This window comes from Natator depressus, chromosome 4 (genome assembly GCF_965152275.1).
Source record: "Natator depressus isolate rNatDep1 chromosome 4, rNatDep2.hap1, whole genome shotgun sequence".
Classification (NCBI taxonomy): Eukaryota; Metazoa; Chordata; order Testudines; family Cheloniidae; genus Natator; species Natator depressus.
The window spans coordinates 66534221-66551584 of record NC_134237.1 but is presented as its reverse complement, the minus strand read 5'-3'; the positions used below and the strand labels follow the sequence as shown (position 1 = coordinate 66551584).

At 39.5% G+C, this 17364-nt stretch overlaps 1 protein-coding gene across 2 annotated transcripts in view; it reads left to right on the top strand.

The window, feature by feature from the left end:
- Positions 1–17364, top strand: part of TMEM192 (transmembrane protein 192) — a 45528-nt gene that overhangs the window by 19999 nt on the left and 8165 nt on the right. For both annotated transcript variants that reach the window (XR_012639308.1, XM_074951102.1), the window contains exons 3-5: positions 3618–3882; positions 6209–6343; positions 13432–13534. Coding sequence is in view for 1 of the 2 variants with exons in the window: in XM_074951102.1 (XP_074807203.1) it covers positions 3618–3882; positions 6209–6343; positions 13432–13534 (503 nt within the window). In the remaining variant the exon portion in view is untranslated. The remainder of the gene's footprint in view (positions 1–3617; positions 3883–6208; positions 6344–13431; positions 13535–17364) is intronic.

Here is a 17364-nt window from a genome sequence, read left to right as displayed (position 1 = left end):
GTGCATTAATGTCACATCTGTAGCGCTCCTTCTCTTTTTTGTTTTAAAAGCTCAGTCTACATACAAACTGTATCAACTAAACCAGTTTCCTAAAATGGACTTCACTAGATTTGAGCAACCCTCTTGTGTGGAGTCTCTTAAACCAATGTAAGAGTGCATAATGTCAATTTAGAAATCAATGTAGTTGGTGTAACTTCTGTATGTAGACAAGCCCTAACCTCACTGCATGTTGGTAATTAGAAACATTTAAAATATGGCTTCTGTCTGACAAGCTTTAGCTAGTGTTCTCAAGCACAGCTCCATCTGAATTTTTCTCACCATCCCTTTCTCACACCGCCCAGATACTCATCACTTGGGACAGAGAGGTCTTCTCAAGCTGTGGGGAGAAGGGCAGGAGCCTACCAAGGTTTTTGGGGAAAATGGTGGCAACCAAACGAGCGTCTTAAAGATCATATCTTCAGGGCAGGAGGGAATAGGGAACATTCATTCCCCAGTAACTTGTACATGTAGCTCTTAAGCTGCTAAAGAGCAGTTTGGGGTGCAGAAAAGGCCGGGGGCGTGTAGGGAGGGGAAAAGGAAGGAACACTCAATCAACTGGTGGTCTGAGGGAGTCCTGCTACTCAAAACCAGATGTCCAGAATGCGTTCCCTCCTGTCAGTCCTCTTGAAATCAGTGTTCACAAATGTGCATGCTGAAAACCTCGGACTTACTCCCTTTGCAACCTTCTTTTTGTTTTCCAGAGACTCCAGCTCCATTTTCACCTTAACTTTCCCTTACTCAGTAAAGGTTCAGTTTTGGGGTATGTCAAATTGATCGGATGACCTTCTGGAATATTGATCTATTTTACTCCATTACCATATTATCCAAGCACTTGACAATTTTTAATGCATTTGTCCTTGCAGCATTCCTGTGAAACAGGGAAGTGCTATTCTCCCCTTCTCACAGATGGGGAACTGAGCCACAAAGTGACTTTCTAAATGTCACACAGGAAGCTTGTGGCACAGTCAGGAATCAAACCCAGATCCTCATCACCATAAACATTAGGCTATCCTTCCCTCTCCAGTCAATTCTGAGGATGTACGCACTGTATAATATTTGCTCAGTTTCCATCTTAATCCTGGTCATTTAAAATACACATACCTATAGTTCCATGTTGGAATACCTGAGAAACAGCAAAGGTATTAAAAACACAATTTAAGTAACTGGACAGAATAAAAATGACAGTGGCATTCTAAATTACATGACTAGTGGACAAGACACTTGGGCTGGGAGATGGAAAATCTGAATTTTATTCCCAGCTTTGTCACTGACAGGCTGTGTGACCTTGAGTAAATCACTTAATATTTCTATGTGCTTTTTTAAAATCTGTAAAATGGCAATGAAACTTTTTTTAGTACTCTGAAGTGTAAGGATGAATTTGGAAATGGAAGGATGAAGAGCTATGTTTAGGTAGTTTAGTTTAGGGCATATCTTTCTCAAACAGATGCAGGGTGAGAAGTGATATCCACTCTCCAGACATAAAAACAATTTCTGGCTGATCTCCATTTTAATGAGTGGATCCAGTTCAAGTGTTGTATAAAACAAAGTATTGTACTTGTCCAGAATTAATTACCTGGGTTAAGGTAGTAGAGGTAGTGTAGTTATTGGACACTTTTTTTTTTAATTAAATATCCCAGACAAAAATAGCTAGCTGCTATATCTACCTCCATGATTTCTAAACTGAAATCACTTGGATTATAAACTTAAATTAACTCGTGGCACCATCCCTTAAAAAAATGGGAATCCTTAATGGTGAGGTTTTTGGTGAAAAGGAAGACTAGAAACTATCTGCATGCTTTTAAATATCAAAAATTTGCAGAAGTATGTCCTGTTAGTTCTTTGTATAAAATGCATGGGCTTATACTGTGGAGTATTATTGTAACAGGATATACACTACTGTTTGATATATGGAAGATATAAATCATGGGAGGGGGGAAAAAAACATGTAAGAGGCATTTACTTTCTTCTCTACAAACTTAAGAAGATCACTCTGAAATGGACCTACTATTAAGTGGCTGATTAGTATTAGAAGTACTTGTGGATAAACGTTTGGAGAGCTTGGAGTCCAATGGTGTGTGTTTGGTCTCCTCAGAATTCAAAACACTCTTGTTTACAATTTTAGAAGATCAGGGAGGCTTAGAATCAAAACCTCTGTCTTTTTTTTTTTTTTTTTTTTTTTTGGGGTGGGGGGCATTTAGTTTTGTAAGTGCCTAGGTATAAACTAAAACCAACCATGTTATCTCACAGGATAATTATATTTGAGCACTCTTACAGGATTGTGGTCCGTTCTCCTACAGCAAGTTTACTGTTGACTGTGTTGACAATCCCATAAGAGGATAAGGCAGTAGAATAATAACTTAAACAAGGCTTAAATGCCTTCTTTTAACTAATCTATTTTTTTTAAAAAGCCACTATACCTATCCTCTTCCGCTTTGTGAAAATAAATGCCTGAGTCACCAACTTAGTCTGCAAAAAATATCTTGTAGACAGTACAACGAAGGATGTTTGACTTTCCTTAATACCCTTGACTAAAAAGCTGTGTCCTCTTATCTGATTCTTCAGCCACTCACGACCTTGGGCCACTAAGCTGCTTTCTGGTGGCTTTTTGCTTTTTTTAAAAATAGCACTAATAACAGGACTGGAAGTTGGTGGTTACCTACAGATCAACTGTCATGACCTGATTACATTCAATATGGGCAACCAGAGGACAGTCCCAAATGTATACCTGGTGTTTCAAAAGGGCTAGTTTCCCAAAGCTGAGGAAAATTATGAGCAACACTGATCGGGAGGAAAAATGTTGAACAAGAGTCCTTTAAGAGTTTATTAGGTGGCCAAAAAGCCACAGTTTTTGGGTAGAAGCGCATCCTGGTGCAGTGAAGGCAGCAATTATAAATGACAAAATCAATATAGCACATGTAAAGAGAAATAGATAGCAATTGACATAAACTAGAAATCATGAAATGTATAAAATAAGGGAAGCTAAAGGCATCTGGGAAAAATCCATCACTGGTAAGGCTGAGGACAATAAGTAATCTTAGTACTGTGTGCTAGGAACAAAAAAATCTAGCAATGTTGTTGGTCCATGAGTAGATGGAGGTGGTAAAATTATTAATGATGCAAAAAAGGCAGAACAAATATTTCAGTTCTGTATTCAGGAAGAAGACGCATGATATACTTATTGTACAAAGATGAAGTATCTTCTAGAACAGTGGTCTCCAAAGTTTTTTGGATCGTGCAACCCCACGGTGCTGCCAAAGAAAGAAGGAGGGAAGGTGTGCCGGGGGGGCGGCGGGGGCCTGCTGCAGGCATGCAGAGCCGCTGCTGAAGAAAAACAACGGCCGAGTGCTGTCTGGTGGCGCTCCTCCTTCTGCACACCCCCTGGGGTGTGTGCACCCCACTGTGGAGACCACTGTTCTAGAAAACTGCATTAGGGATTCTAGGGATCTTCTTTTTTTTTTTTTTTCCTTCCATTTGAACCAATCCAGAAAATAAGGCACAGTAGTTAAATTTTGGTAATATTGCTTATATTTTAACTATTAACCTTAAGGTCTGTCTCCTCTCTTTCCCTTCTTTCACAGGTTGCTTTTGTTGTCTTAGTATTTTTAGCAGGTATATATTGTTCTTATGTAAACCCAAATGAGGACGAATGCCCCGGAAACTACACCAGCCCACTTAAGGTGCAAAGTGTCATAATCATTGCAAAGGTAATTCTGTGGATTCTGCATGTTGTCTTTGAACGATATCTTCAGCATCAGCACAGTAAAGTCAGATGCAGAGGATACCTCATGATCTACCGATCAACAAGACATCTTAAAAGACTGCCACTCCTTATACATTCTACAGGTGAGAGAAACCGATTTGCATTTTTTTCTTTTACGGATTCTGTATCAAAAAATACCGTGAACTGAACTACTTCATCTACGCTTTATGAACTCATAACTTTTAAGTTTGTGGCACACTAGTTTGTTTGAGAGTGCTATGCTTAATAGTTAAATACAAACCTCCCTGCTCTTGCTTTTATTACTGTAGCAGCAGGCCAGAATTCAGCTGAGTTGAAATAGATTCAGAAATAGTAGCCACTGACTAGATGTCTTGTCCCATCAACTAAATCTGGTAGCCATAATGTCCTTGGAGCAAACATGTGCTGCATTTGGCTGCTAGTAATTTTGCCCTGTTTCTGACTGTTGGCTGATAAAATGCTGACTTGCATGCATCCACAGGGCCCCAGGAATGCTCTTGGCTGACTTTACTTTCTGAAGCCATTGTAGGCTTCATATAGTAATAAGAACTTGCATTACTTAGTCAGTGTGCTCGCTTCTGAGCTTGAGTCTGCAGTCAAACTCCAGAATTTAAGAGCAAAGGGTGTTCAGGTTGGAGAAAAGCAGTCATGTAACATGCCCCATTTTACAAAAAGGGCTGGGGTGGGGAACAATTATGTGGTCTACTCTAGGTCCTCATGAAACAGTACAGACTTTCTCATTTGCTTGTATGGAGAGATCATGTGCATTTGTGGAAAGTGTTTCCAAGGGGTGCATTCCATAACTGCAAAATGGAAGAAAAGAAAGTCTGAAGAGGTCTCATCCCCTTCACCATTTTCCACATACTCCAACTTCTAATATGACTTAGACCATATGTACACTATAGCAGCACAGCTACAGCACTGCTTGTGCGCTGCTGTAGCATAGATGCTTCCTATATTAGAGATAATGAAGGAAAACCCTTCCACCAAGGTGGTAGCTAGGTTGATGGAAGAACTCTTCCGTCAGTCTAGCCATGTATACACCGGGGTTAGGTTGACCTAACTGTGACACACAAGGCATGATGGTTTTTCACAGCCCTGAGTGATAGTTAGGTTGATCTGATTTTTGAGTGTAGCCCAGGCCTAGGCTGCATGTTGCTGAAGTTTCAAGCAAAATAAAACTCCTTAATTTGCAGCAGGATTCATGTTACGAATGCTACTTCATCCCTACTTTTCCTGGGGAGAAGAGGATTCTTGGCAGCATTTTAACTCTGTACATTCTTTAGTTTTACTTCCTAGTGGCATCAAGCATAGGAGGTGTTTAACGAGCAGCAGCTGTCCAGCTTTTTCCAGAAACTGAACTTAATTCTTGACTAAAATCATATGGTCATGGCTCTTTTTTAATAGGGGGCCTTTTTATTGGAAAGCAGTGATTGTGGAGAATAAAACCTAAGCTGAGTACATAGTGTGCTTCAGATCGCTGAAATGGAAACTTCTCTCAATTATCGTGTGTATGTGTGATCTTGCAGTTTGATGTACTGATTTCCTTATGTTCGTTAAACGATGTCCCTTTTGCAAGCTTAGGGCTTCTAGTATATGTAATGGTTAAAATTCCAAGTGTGTAAACACCCAAGCAAAACTTCCTTGTTGGGGGGTGAGGGTCAACTTCCCTCAAACACTACTGAGAAGTGAAGGTGGAAATGAAATGGGGATGCCACATTTCATAAAGTGGCAAATTTGGCCTTGACAGTTCAGTCATCCAACACAGTATCCTGTTCCTGCTCTGCTTTAAAGGAGTATATGAGTTCTAAACCTACCTCACAGCTGACATGTCTTATGTTCCCTAGAATATTGTAAAAACTCTACAGCACAAAAGAAGGACATGGTACCTACTCTGAAGAACTTAATTTATTATTTTATATCTGACGCAAGAAGTGCATGGGGAGGGGAATGATGACAAATGGGAGGAGAATGGGAATTCAAATATCTCTTCTGCCTGCTCTGAATTAAATGACACTAGTGCCTTGGTGGACTACTACACTGATGTACTGAAAAGTCAAATATTAGACAATAGGTACAACATTCTTGTCAATCAATGACAACGTTACTGATTCATTGTATATCTTAGCTGTCACTGAATTTTGTGCATTTGCTTGAAGGCTTCAAGAACTATAGAATGAAGCATTCTGGTCCTGTAGGACTTAAGTTTCACAAATAACTGTAATTATGAACACTTGTCTCTTTCTTACTCTTATGCAATTTAAATCACACACCAGTCATGTTTTTCCATTCCATAGCTATAATCCATCTAGCCTAACAAACAAGAGTCCACTGGGATGTAGGTATTGGAGGAGGGAATTTTTGAGCCATTTTTGGTTATTAGCTAGACTAAAACACGTAAATGTCATGTCTGTTTTTTTTTCTTTTAAGGAAATGCAGCCCTGCTTCTGATACTTTCAGCTCAGCATTCCTTTCCTAACTACAGTAAAAAGTATCTCTACCTTATCCTTGGAGTCTTGTGTCTGGAGCTGATTTCTTCTTTGACGTGCATAGTCGTTTACACAGGTGAAAACTGCAATTATTGCCTTGTTGCGTGGCCTCCTTACAATAGCTACTAAACTCTATTTTCTCAGCATAGTACAATAATTTTTGGCACCAGAAGACTTGTTTTACAATCATAGCTGCAAACTGGGTTCTCAGTATCTGTACACATTGCAGACAATCAGATGTTCTTGTTTAAAACAAACTGGGAAGTCATTGTCATGGCTTAAACGCTAAATGTTGCCAAATAAAAACTAGGCTAGTTGTTGGAGTTTAAGGCACTGTCCCATGAAGTTAGTGATGTAGTGAAACTGCAGTAATTAAAATAGAAGTAAATGTCTAGCACAGATTGCTAGTGTGCTTTCATGACAGTTTCGTCAGACAGATGTGCTGAATGTTTTTGTTTTTTATTTTTTAACTGTGACTCAAAGAACTAATTATTCTTCTTGCCTAGTCAAACCTACTTTCCTTTGGCATGTGGAACTTAAATATTTCAGCTGGTATATGGCATGTCTCAATCTTCAAACTTGCAATTTCCTTCCAGTTCCTCTTCTCTCCCTCTTTCCCCAATCTTATCACATCTAGTATTTGTTGAAGGTTAATAGTTATAAAGTGACACTCAGACTTTTGGAATCCCTACTTAATTATATGAAGCAATATGTATCTCTAGCCCACGTTCACTAGAACACTAACAGCTAGTACAAAATAATTTAATGTAGAATACTATATAGCATTACTGACCTGATGGGTTTGGCCTAATCCTCCAGGACTATGTTTTGTTTGTTCTATTAAACCATCACAATAAAACTCAAATTTAGATGACGAAATTGCTTGTATGCCAAGCTGAAAGATCATAGGAGTGACCTAGACAACATGAAATAAACGTCTACTCCTGGCTACCACCAGTAAGGAAAACAAAAGGTGTTAAATACCACAAACCCAGATAAACTAGTGTTCTGATTTTTGAAACCAGAAATTAGGTCTCCTGCTCTTTAAGCTGAGAACATAATCTTATTTAACTTCCACTCTTGAGCTGTTGCACATGGAGTCTTTATTGCTACAGTGAAATACACAGACAAATACTACAAAGTGATATCTGTTTTTATATCTTGCTTTTAAACACCATGTAAATGTCATTGTCCTTTAACTCCTGGGAATCTTCATTTTCTTTACACTTTTTATTTTAATCAGAGGGGTACTGATTGGTTTTATTTAAAAACATAGTAGGCTTTCATCATCTGTACTTACTTCTTAATGGGCTGATGTAGACAGCTTAGTGTGAAGTGAGACAGACCAATAGACTTCAGGGCAGCTCGGTTCCTGCTGGTGTCTCCTGCACAACAAAATGAAGGCTGACTGAAGTATCAGGTGGCTGCTAGTAGCTCAGCAAAATTACTGCGGTAGTGGAATTCAAGTTCTGGGGTCCTCTAGTTAGAAAGGAGACCAATTACAAAACTTAAAGTGAAGTGTTGACAAAAGAAGGGAAGGGATGAAAAGAGGTTGAGTTGAAAAGAGGAACAAAGTAGTTTCAGGGAGGGGAGAGGAAACAGCTGCTGTAACATTATGCTGCTGATTCTCATGGGACAATGCTGAAAGCCAAAGCAACTTCTAGATAGCCAATGTTTGTCAGTAACTGACCCATAAGGTGTCTCAACTTAAAACTCTAGGAGAAACTTCATGACTAGAGAAAAGCCTAGTTAGTGACTTGCTATAAAGTTGCAGAGTATAGTTTATTCCCAGTGTAATGGTACTCTACCAAGATCTATAAAAGCTTTGAATACAACAATTTCAAGATCTGACTTATCTATTTTCTTGTGCTTGTAATAGTATTGAGACTACCTCAAGAAATGAAGCCTCAAATGTACCAGTCTACCTCCCTTAGCTATAATAGAGGCTCTGACACTAGATTTGTCTACATGGGGAATTTGACCAACATAGCTGCAGCAAAGTATTCCTGTATAGCTATGTTGGTATAATTTCCTCAGGTGGACACTATAGTCTGGAGTAAATGTGATTTTGGAAGTAGAGTAATTACTCCAAAATAAAATCACTTTTATAGCAGAATAGTTATTCTGCTGTAGTCGGTATCTTTTCCATTGTGGATATCTACTTTTTAATAAGTGGATATTGTTGAAATAGTTTTTCTCCATTTTCAGCATAGTATAGTAAATAAAATATCCTAATGGAAAATTAGTGAGAGTTGATTTTAGTGGTGTGCTTTTAGCTAACCCCTTCCCCCCCCAGCCCCCAAAAGGCTGGAACATAGTTACAAAGACCTGCATCACAGAAACAGCCATCATCCACTGCCTTGAAAACTAAAGCACGGATAGTGCACTAGCAATAAGATTTCTACCACAAGCAGAATAACCCAGTGGGATGCCATTGCTCCCCCTCCATTACCCAACTTGCACCTTTCATCCTGGGTATGGGGGAAGGGAAGGTAATGAAAACACCATACAGGTCCTGTTCTCGTGGTGGTTGCCTCCACTCTGTTTTGATTTGGGCTTTCCACAATAGCACTTGTTTTTCCTAACCGTCTTCTGAACGGTCACATTCCTCAAACTTCTTCAAACTGCTCGATAGACCGAATAGTTTCTTACTGCAAATGTTACAATCTAAACAAAGTACTCCATTGCTTCCCTTGCACACACTGATATTCAAAGAGCAAAGAATTAGGTATTTCTTTCTCAGCCTTGATCTCTTGTCCTATTCTAACTGGATAAACAACCAAGAAAATGTTGGTCTCCATACTAGTGTTTGAAGCTGAGCTTCATTCTCTAAACCTGCATGTGCTTAAAACAAATATTCATTGAAACTGAGCTTCACACCCCTTTAAAAGATGAGGAGGCTCTGTAATCCCATCTAATTGATGTCAGTTCAAGATATACTGCAAATTGGTAAAGGAAATGAGGGCTTTTTGGGTGGGGGGAGCAGGAGAGACTTAAATTGATACAGAACCACACATAGTGACTTCATGCGCAAATTCTGTTAAAGGCCAAACTCCTGAAGTAAAATGAATTTGGGATGGGTTACAACACTGAAAAGGCATAACCTAAATGGAGGGTCCATCCCACCATTTAGATCTTGGTATTTCTGACAGAGCACTACCTGAGTGCAAGCATTAAGGCTCTCTGGCAGGATGTTTGGTTTCTTATCGCGGAACTTGGAGCCTTTTTCTCTCAAATGTTTGAAGTCCCCCTCCAAAACAAACACTTGCCTGGAATTCTTTCTAGTACACAGATGTCTGTTAAAGTATGTGGCTCTAAGATGAAAGCAGTGTTGATTAACATTTTAAGTCAGTTTGAGGACAGGTCTATATTAGAAACTTTTGCCAGTATAGTAACATAGGCTGGAGGCATAATTTTCTTACAACAGGTGTATACCAGCAAATCCTCCTAGTGGAGTTGCAGTTTATACCAGCATAAAATGTTTTTGCCAGTACAGCTTTTCCCTCAAACTAGCATAAGCTAGTATAAACTGCATCTACACTAGGAGGATTTGGTGGCAAAACTGTACCAGTCACTATAGTTTCAAGTGTAGACCTGGCCTAAGGAACTCTGAAGTCTCTCAGGTTCGGTAATTCTCTTTTGGTAAGCTTTTCTTCTCCCTTCCAGAAGTGTTATAGTTTAATCTGTTCTGATATATTCTTATTTGTTTTTAAACTAAAGTGTTTTCACTAATTCAGCTGAAAGATCATAAACAATCTCAAACAGGGTTGTGCCATATTTCCTCTTCTGGCACCAGAAAGTAAACTGTCTTGTTCTGGCTCTCACCTGTTAAAGATGGGTGGGTAGATTTTGTATTGCTAGCAAACCACTTGCACTGTCACTTGAAATAGTCCCACAACATTGGCTATGGATTCTCTTGCAATTGTCCTCAAAATATACTGGGGACTGTACCAATTCCAAACATTCCCTGCCCTGAAGAGTTCACACGTGCTCAACTTAATTTAGCTCTAATGGGGCATACAGTAACTAGACTGGCTAGTCATAAATGTCTCTAGTCTGCATCTTTTTGTGCTGTGGAGTTGCAGTGGGGGAACCTATCCACCAAGGCCTTGTCTAAACACACAAGCTGTACCACTTTAACTACACTGACAGAAAAATCACTTCCCCCTAACCAAAATAGCTACTTACTTGTCTGCAGTTTTATGGTAATTTCAGTCCTTAATTAGGTCACTGAATGAAATGGTGACAACTTACTGTCAATGCAGGGCTGATATAAAACATAGTGACACATAACTGAGACTTGATATCTGATGCTCCTGAGTTTAGCCTTGTAGCATGGGGAGACCAGGGCGTTAGAGGAAATTTCAAATCTATATTTAACTAAAATGAACTCTTCTTGGCTATTTTCTCTGCTCCTGGCAGCAATGGGAGGCATCTTATGATTTGTGTATATTGTCAGCAGAGATATATAATTCTTTCAACTCTGCACGTATAATACTGCCAAATAAAAGACTAATATTCTCACAGACAAGTCATGTTGGAAATTCCTGGTATCTCCTTAAGCTGTTTTTGCCTGTGTAATACGGTGATAGATGTGATAATTTCCTAGCCTGACATGGCTAATCTCTTGAGGGTCTTGTTTTATTCTAGCAAAGTGACCTTTTAATAAACCCTATCACATTCTTGACTGGTAAAGGACAATTTCTTCCATATAGAGTTAAGTGCCAGAGTAGCTTGACTCCTTTTCATAGATCCAGATTGTGATACCCTTCCTCATGTTAGGTAATGCCTTGCTCCAGATAGTCCCAGTTACCCTAACATTACTCCACAAGCAACCCTACTGAAGTATCTGTCTGGCCTGTAATCAGTATATTTTCCTAATGGTCTACCTCTGTTCAGAGTGTAATCGTGCTAAGATCTACACATCCCCAGCTCCCATTGATTTCAAAGAGAATTGAGGGTGCTTGGCACTTGCAAGATTGGGCCATATGTGAGGGATCAGAACAAAGCTTACTAGGCATGACAAATTCTACACTCTTCCTCTCAATTCCATATTATTCTATTCCCCCAATTAAATATAATGAAGATGACCATTTGAAGGACTTATTTTTCCTTCCTCAGTACCTTGAACTTACAATAGGTTTTAAACTTCATTCACACACTTGAATGACCTGTCTCAGATAAAGTTTGAGGTAGAAGCAGACCACCCAGGGACAGTCTGGTTTGACTTTACAACTTGCTGAAACACTTCTGCCTTAAGAAAAGGAGTACTTGTGGCACCTTAGAGACTAACCAATTTATCTGAGCATAAGCTTTCGTGAGCTACAGCTCACTTCATCGGATGCATACTGTGGAAACTGTCTTCTGCAGTTTCCACAGTATGCATCCGATGAAGTGAGCTGTAGCTCACGAAAGCTTATGCTCAGATAAATTGGTTAGTCTCTAAGGTGCCACAAGTACTCCTTTTCTTTTTGCGAATACAGACTAACACGGCTGTTACTCTGAAACCTGTCACTTCTGCCTTAGTTACTCCTATGATCAGTCAAGCAACCTGCTTCTACATAACAGGTGGCTTAGTAAAACTTTGAGGGGTGAGAGAGAAACATCTTTTCCTCGCTAGAGAGGCTGGAATAGAAGAGAATGGACCATTACATAAAGTAGGGTTTTAGGTATATCCTAGAGGGTGTCACCCAAACTCTTATTTTAATGTCCCTTCTCTAACCAGAAATACACTGTGATACATCTCTAGCTTAACCAGGGTCTAGGTCCACACTAACCTGGATAGCCCAAAAAGGATCCGAGACTGGGACTCAGTTCACTTTCAAGGGGTAGTGTTTTCAAAAAGGTCTGTTATAATTATTAGCTTCGTTTTTAAAACTGAATGTTTAAAGTCATTTTGATGTCTCTATACTTGAAACTGTATCTTAGTAGAGATTATACTTTCACATGCATTTGCATGATACTGCAGTATTTGAGTTGCAGAACTGCTGTGGAACAGTATTAAAAATGTCTTTAAACTGTCATCGAAAAATTAGTATAAGTTATACATGCTTAATTATCATGGGGGACTATTCTTGCACTTGAACCAAATTGGCATTTGTAACCTAATTATTTCTGGATCTGTTAGGAAGTATAGATTATGGACCTGTTTTCAGTTTCCAGCTGGCACCATTAATGGCAGTCTTGTCAGCAAACCACGTGTGTATTGATTTTTAGGCATGAAGACTGAGCTACCATGTTATCCCTGTAACTGGTCCTCTAAGATCAGATTGAGGCATACTGACCCCAACTTCACTACCCTTCCCTGTGTTTAAAAGTGATAGCAGCTTCTAACAGTTGTTGCAGCCAATGTGAATAGGATAAAGTGCATCAAGAACTGACTAAAGCCTGCTTTTAGTTTAAAGCATATTCAGCATGGACTATGATAATGGAGACTCATTTGAGTGGTGACCTATAAATGCACACATGGGGTGCACAATCATAACTCTTCAGGAACTGACACAGTCTGAGCAGCTAGTAAGTCCTTAAATAATGTGCGTTAACAATACAGAGTGAACTGCCACACAAATATCAGGACTTTCATGGGGATTTTCTGAGATTTTAATATAGTTATTAGGACTGGTTGATCATAACTATACAGCACTCCCACACAAGAACTGTTGTATATGAGATTGGAATGCTGCAAATAGAAAAGGGAAATGACCACTAAAGATACAGACAATGTGGCTCCTAGCCTGCTCTCTAAAGTGGTGTTTTGTAAACTCGGCAGATTTGTACACAATTAAGAACAAGACAATACAGGCAGCGGAGAGCAAGCAAGTGAGTTTTTGTCATCTTTTGGGGGGGGGAAAAAGACACAGGAAGTTTTCTTTTTCAAAGAGCCTCTTATCACTTCAGGAAATGTAACATTCCCCACTGCTTGGGGCTCTCACAGCTAGTGCAAGCTCCACAATTCTCAGGCATGCCCTTATGCAATTTTGAGCAGTAGGATCAAAGGAAAAAATGCCAATTCCTAATGTGTAACCTGACCCTCTTGTTGGGCTCCCTGGTTATCTCCCCTACCGATACTTTTTGAGGCAGGTTTGAACCCTGTGTAGGACTCTGAGTTGAGGGGAGAGACCGCGCTATTAAAAACTCTCCATTAACTACCTCTTTTTATTTCAGTGAAAATAAGCAATTTCAACAAGGCAAGGCCAAGGCCTGATATAATTGAAGAAGAAAAGATGTATGCTTACCCCAGTCACATTACTTCGGAGATTGGATTCAGGTAACCTCTTCTGTTAGCTTCAGTTAGTTTTATTTGGGTAACTCTGTAAACACTTAGCATCAATTTCTGTACAGAATGGCATGTGGGACCTTAAAGCCATAAGGAAAAATAGAAAGGTGATATTAAAATGCCTTAATGGACTTCTGTAGCATTATGGCTGCTATATTATATTCACAAAAATCAGAAACTGTAAAGAGTCCCCCTCAGCAATGGTAACTTGGTAGAATACAAAAATACTTAATCATGAAAAGGGTATGTCATTGCCTTAATAGGTACATAGGGGCCATGTGACAGTTATTGGTGAAATTTTATATGAATCTCTACTATGATGTTCTAAACATAACTAGCTGTGCTTAGTCTCCTAACATAGTTGGTTTTAAGCAGTCTGTGGAGAAATACTGATGTCTTGGATGTCATTTCAAATGTGTCTTTGTATAAACCAAGGAACTCTTGCCCAGAAAGTATTGGGTTGATAGCTGGGAGGGAAGTAAATTGCATGCTCCTTGCTAGACAGTAAGAAGGACTTCTGCAGCTTGAGGTCAGGGATTTCTCTCTTAGGCTGGGGTCAGGAGTATCTAGCAGCTAGTATGGGGTTAGAAGTAGAATTCCTCTCCAAATGTGGAAATACAGATATATTGCATATTTTGTGTGTTGGCAGAGGGTAGAGAGACTATGAATAAGCCTATTTGGAGAGACCATCATTCAGCCTGCTCACGTTAACCTGACAAACGCCCTGATCCATGTACTTTTTTGACTACTACATATTTCAGCAACTGGAATGTGTTTAAACGTTTGATCTATTCAAAGATTAGGGTACTGTATTGGGGTGGGGAACTACTGTTCCTTGCATCTAAGCTAGACTGCATGTGTATATCAAATCTGTGACTCAATACCCCATAGTGTGTGAAACACTAGCATGGAAGTAGTCTGTTGGTGTGGTGCTGAGAACACAGCAGAAAGATCTAACAATTCTGCTAGTCAGTCTCTTCTGAACCTTTAATGTTCACAATTTCAAACTTCCATGCACTTTCTGGAGAAACTGATGTGTGGCCCTCCCCCCAAATATAACTGAGCAGCACAGAAACCCAGGATGTAGGGAAGGTCTTCAGTTGTGTTGTCCTCTTATCACATTGGAGGGTGTGTGGGGGGGGGGGGGTGTATAGTACAATCTGTATAAGGGATCACAACCCTTATTGATTCAGCTCCCCTCTTGACTCATTCTCAAGCATTCTGAGAACATTTCTGCACCACTTCGTAGTAAGACCACCTGTGCTGAGCAAGAGACTTACTAACCCCTTGAATAAATTGTTTAAAGAGCAGGTCTACTGTGAAAAGTTCTGTAAAAGGAAGACAGAGATTAGAGAATTCCATGCTTTCTTGTTCTCTAGATCAGATGTCTCCTTAAGAATAACTTTGCAGGGCTGATAATCCAAGTTGGGATCTGAGAAGAGCTGTTCCCTTCCTTCTCATACTTGCCCAGTAGTAAAAGTCCTACAGGCCATATTTTGCCCTCAATAACTTGTGCAGCCCTGTTGGCTTAAGTGGGTTTGTACTGGTGTAACTGACAGGCCCTGGAACTGTAACTATTAAACAACTCTATTGATGATGTACAAGAAGAGAATGCAGCTCTGGTTCTGTAGGGTTAACAAGAATACAGACTAGGGAAGCTTCTTAAATATGGCAACTTCTGTGCCAAGTTATTCTTCAGAGTAGAACTGCACTCTAGGACACATTGTATTGTACTTGGCAGTCCACCGAAGATTGTATTTGGGTCTATGTGGACAAGACTATATGCATGTTCAAACACCTGTTTCAAGCTTTATAAAAGCCTTAAATTTATTAGAGCATAAATTCTAGGATTTAAGTGTGACGTGTTCCTCCTAATGTGTTCTTTGGAAATCCAAAGGATTTTTTTTATTTAGAAGTCCTCTCTAGGCCAACAAGAATGTAACTTCAGCCAGCATGTATGACTGTTACCTGTCTGAAAAAAGGTCATTGGGTGGCACTACTAGAACCAATTATAGTTAAGGTTGTACAACTTTCTCCATTAAAGACCCTGTTTTCAGTTGTATAACTACCAGACTTTTGCTGTTTGGGCTGAAATTCCAATTCAGCCACCTGCTTCTGAACTTTTGGAACATTTTTCAGCAAACATGGTTCAGCAATCTTAGAGAGAATGTGGGAAAGAGTCATCTTATCCATGGCTTATGTGTAGGAATTGCATGGCTGACAAGCTGTAGCATCTCCATGCTCTGGAGGGACTCAAAACTTGGCATTTTACTGGGGTTTTGTTGGTGGGGATGATAATGCATACGCACAAGGAGTTGGGTTAAAGTTGAACCAGGTAACCTTACATCTGGCACTGGCTAATTCTAGAGTGCTTGACTTTGTAACTTTAATGTTTAAATATAGTTCTTTTAATTATTAGCATAATGGTGTCAGTGCTGAGCTGCAAAGGAAAAACTGATCCAAGTAATCACTTAGTATGGAGGATACTGCTTCTTGAAGTCTCCTGTGAACTATTTTCAGCTGCATCATACAAACAAGTGCTCTTTGTTATTAGTTTAACTGTAAATTGGAATGCATTTTCCTGGGGTCTAAGTGAGGCTAATGGGCTCTGGCAATGACTACTAAATTATAAACCTTCCTATCTATTCTTGACTCTTTATGGTAAGCAACTTCTCAATTCAGGGTATAAGAAGAAGCCATTACAGCATTCTTTAGTACAAGAAAACTGGCTAAATTCTAGCCAACAGCCAAGCACTTTGCATTTGATACTTTTGCCTTTTTATAGAACCTTTTCTTAACATCAAGCCATGTAGTTTATTTAGATACGTGTTCTATTTTAGTTATGGTTTGACAGTCTTTGAAATGCCTCCAAATATATTGCTTATATCCAGAATAGAGTATCTCAGTGCAAGTACACTACATGGCTTGAAGCTTAAAAAGCTGTATGCAAACCAGAGCAAACAGTAAGCCAGCTACAACAAAATGAAATGAACTTGTTTATGTACACTATTGAGGCACCAAATCTTTGAATGAGGAGTACAGCACTAGCATAACTTTAAGTTTATAGCTTTTACCAAAACTCTTCTGTTCAAATAACTTCTGAATATTATTTTAACGTTGTCTCATTACCATGTTAAGTTTTAGCAGAAGATGTTTAACACTAAAGTTAAACTATTTATTTGCCTGGAAGAGGACCTGCGTTTAATGGCTAACTCCCTACCCTTCCCCTCTGACCCTTTCCCCTTAGGGTAATTTAGTTAAATTTGAGAGACCAGGTGGATTTTTAACCACTTTATTGAAAACCACAATAGAATCCAAAGGAATGCTTACTTTACTTTCTGTACAGCATCCTGGGATCAATTTCACTCCCTTCTGGGTGGCCTGGGCAGATGAACCTTCCTCTCTGTTCAGAATCTGTCTCCTCTCCACACAGAGAAGCTTTTAACTTGAGAGAGATAGAGTGGGGTTATGTTTGTGCCTTGTAATTGTCCTATGCATAGCCTTCCCAGACAGGTCCAACCACGGCTTCCCCTACTACCGAAAAATATGGAATTCAGACGTACTACAACATTAAACAAAACACATGGTAAAACAGCGATGGGGTGAACATCATAACTAGAAGGGTAAAAGTGCCTTGACAAAAGGATCTAAGGGTGCTGCCTATATGGGGCCTCTCCAATCCCCTATCACCCACATAGTTTTGCTAAATGTTCAGATATTCCTCTTATGGCCCAAACTATTGTCTCACGGTAGGAAGGTAATCAAGAGGAACTAAACCAAAGTCATGAGAAGAGGTTTGTAGAACTATCATCAGTTAGTGC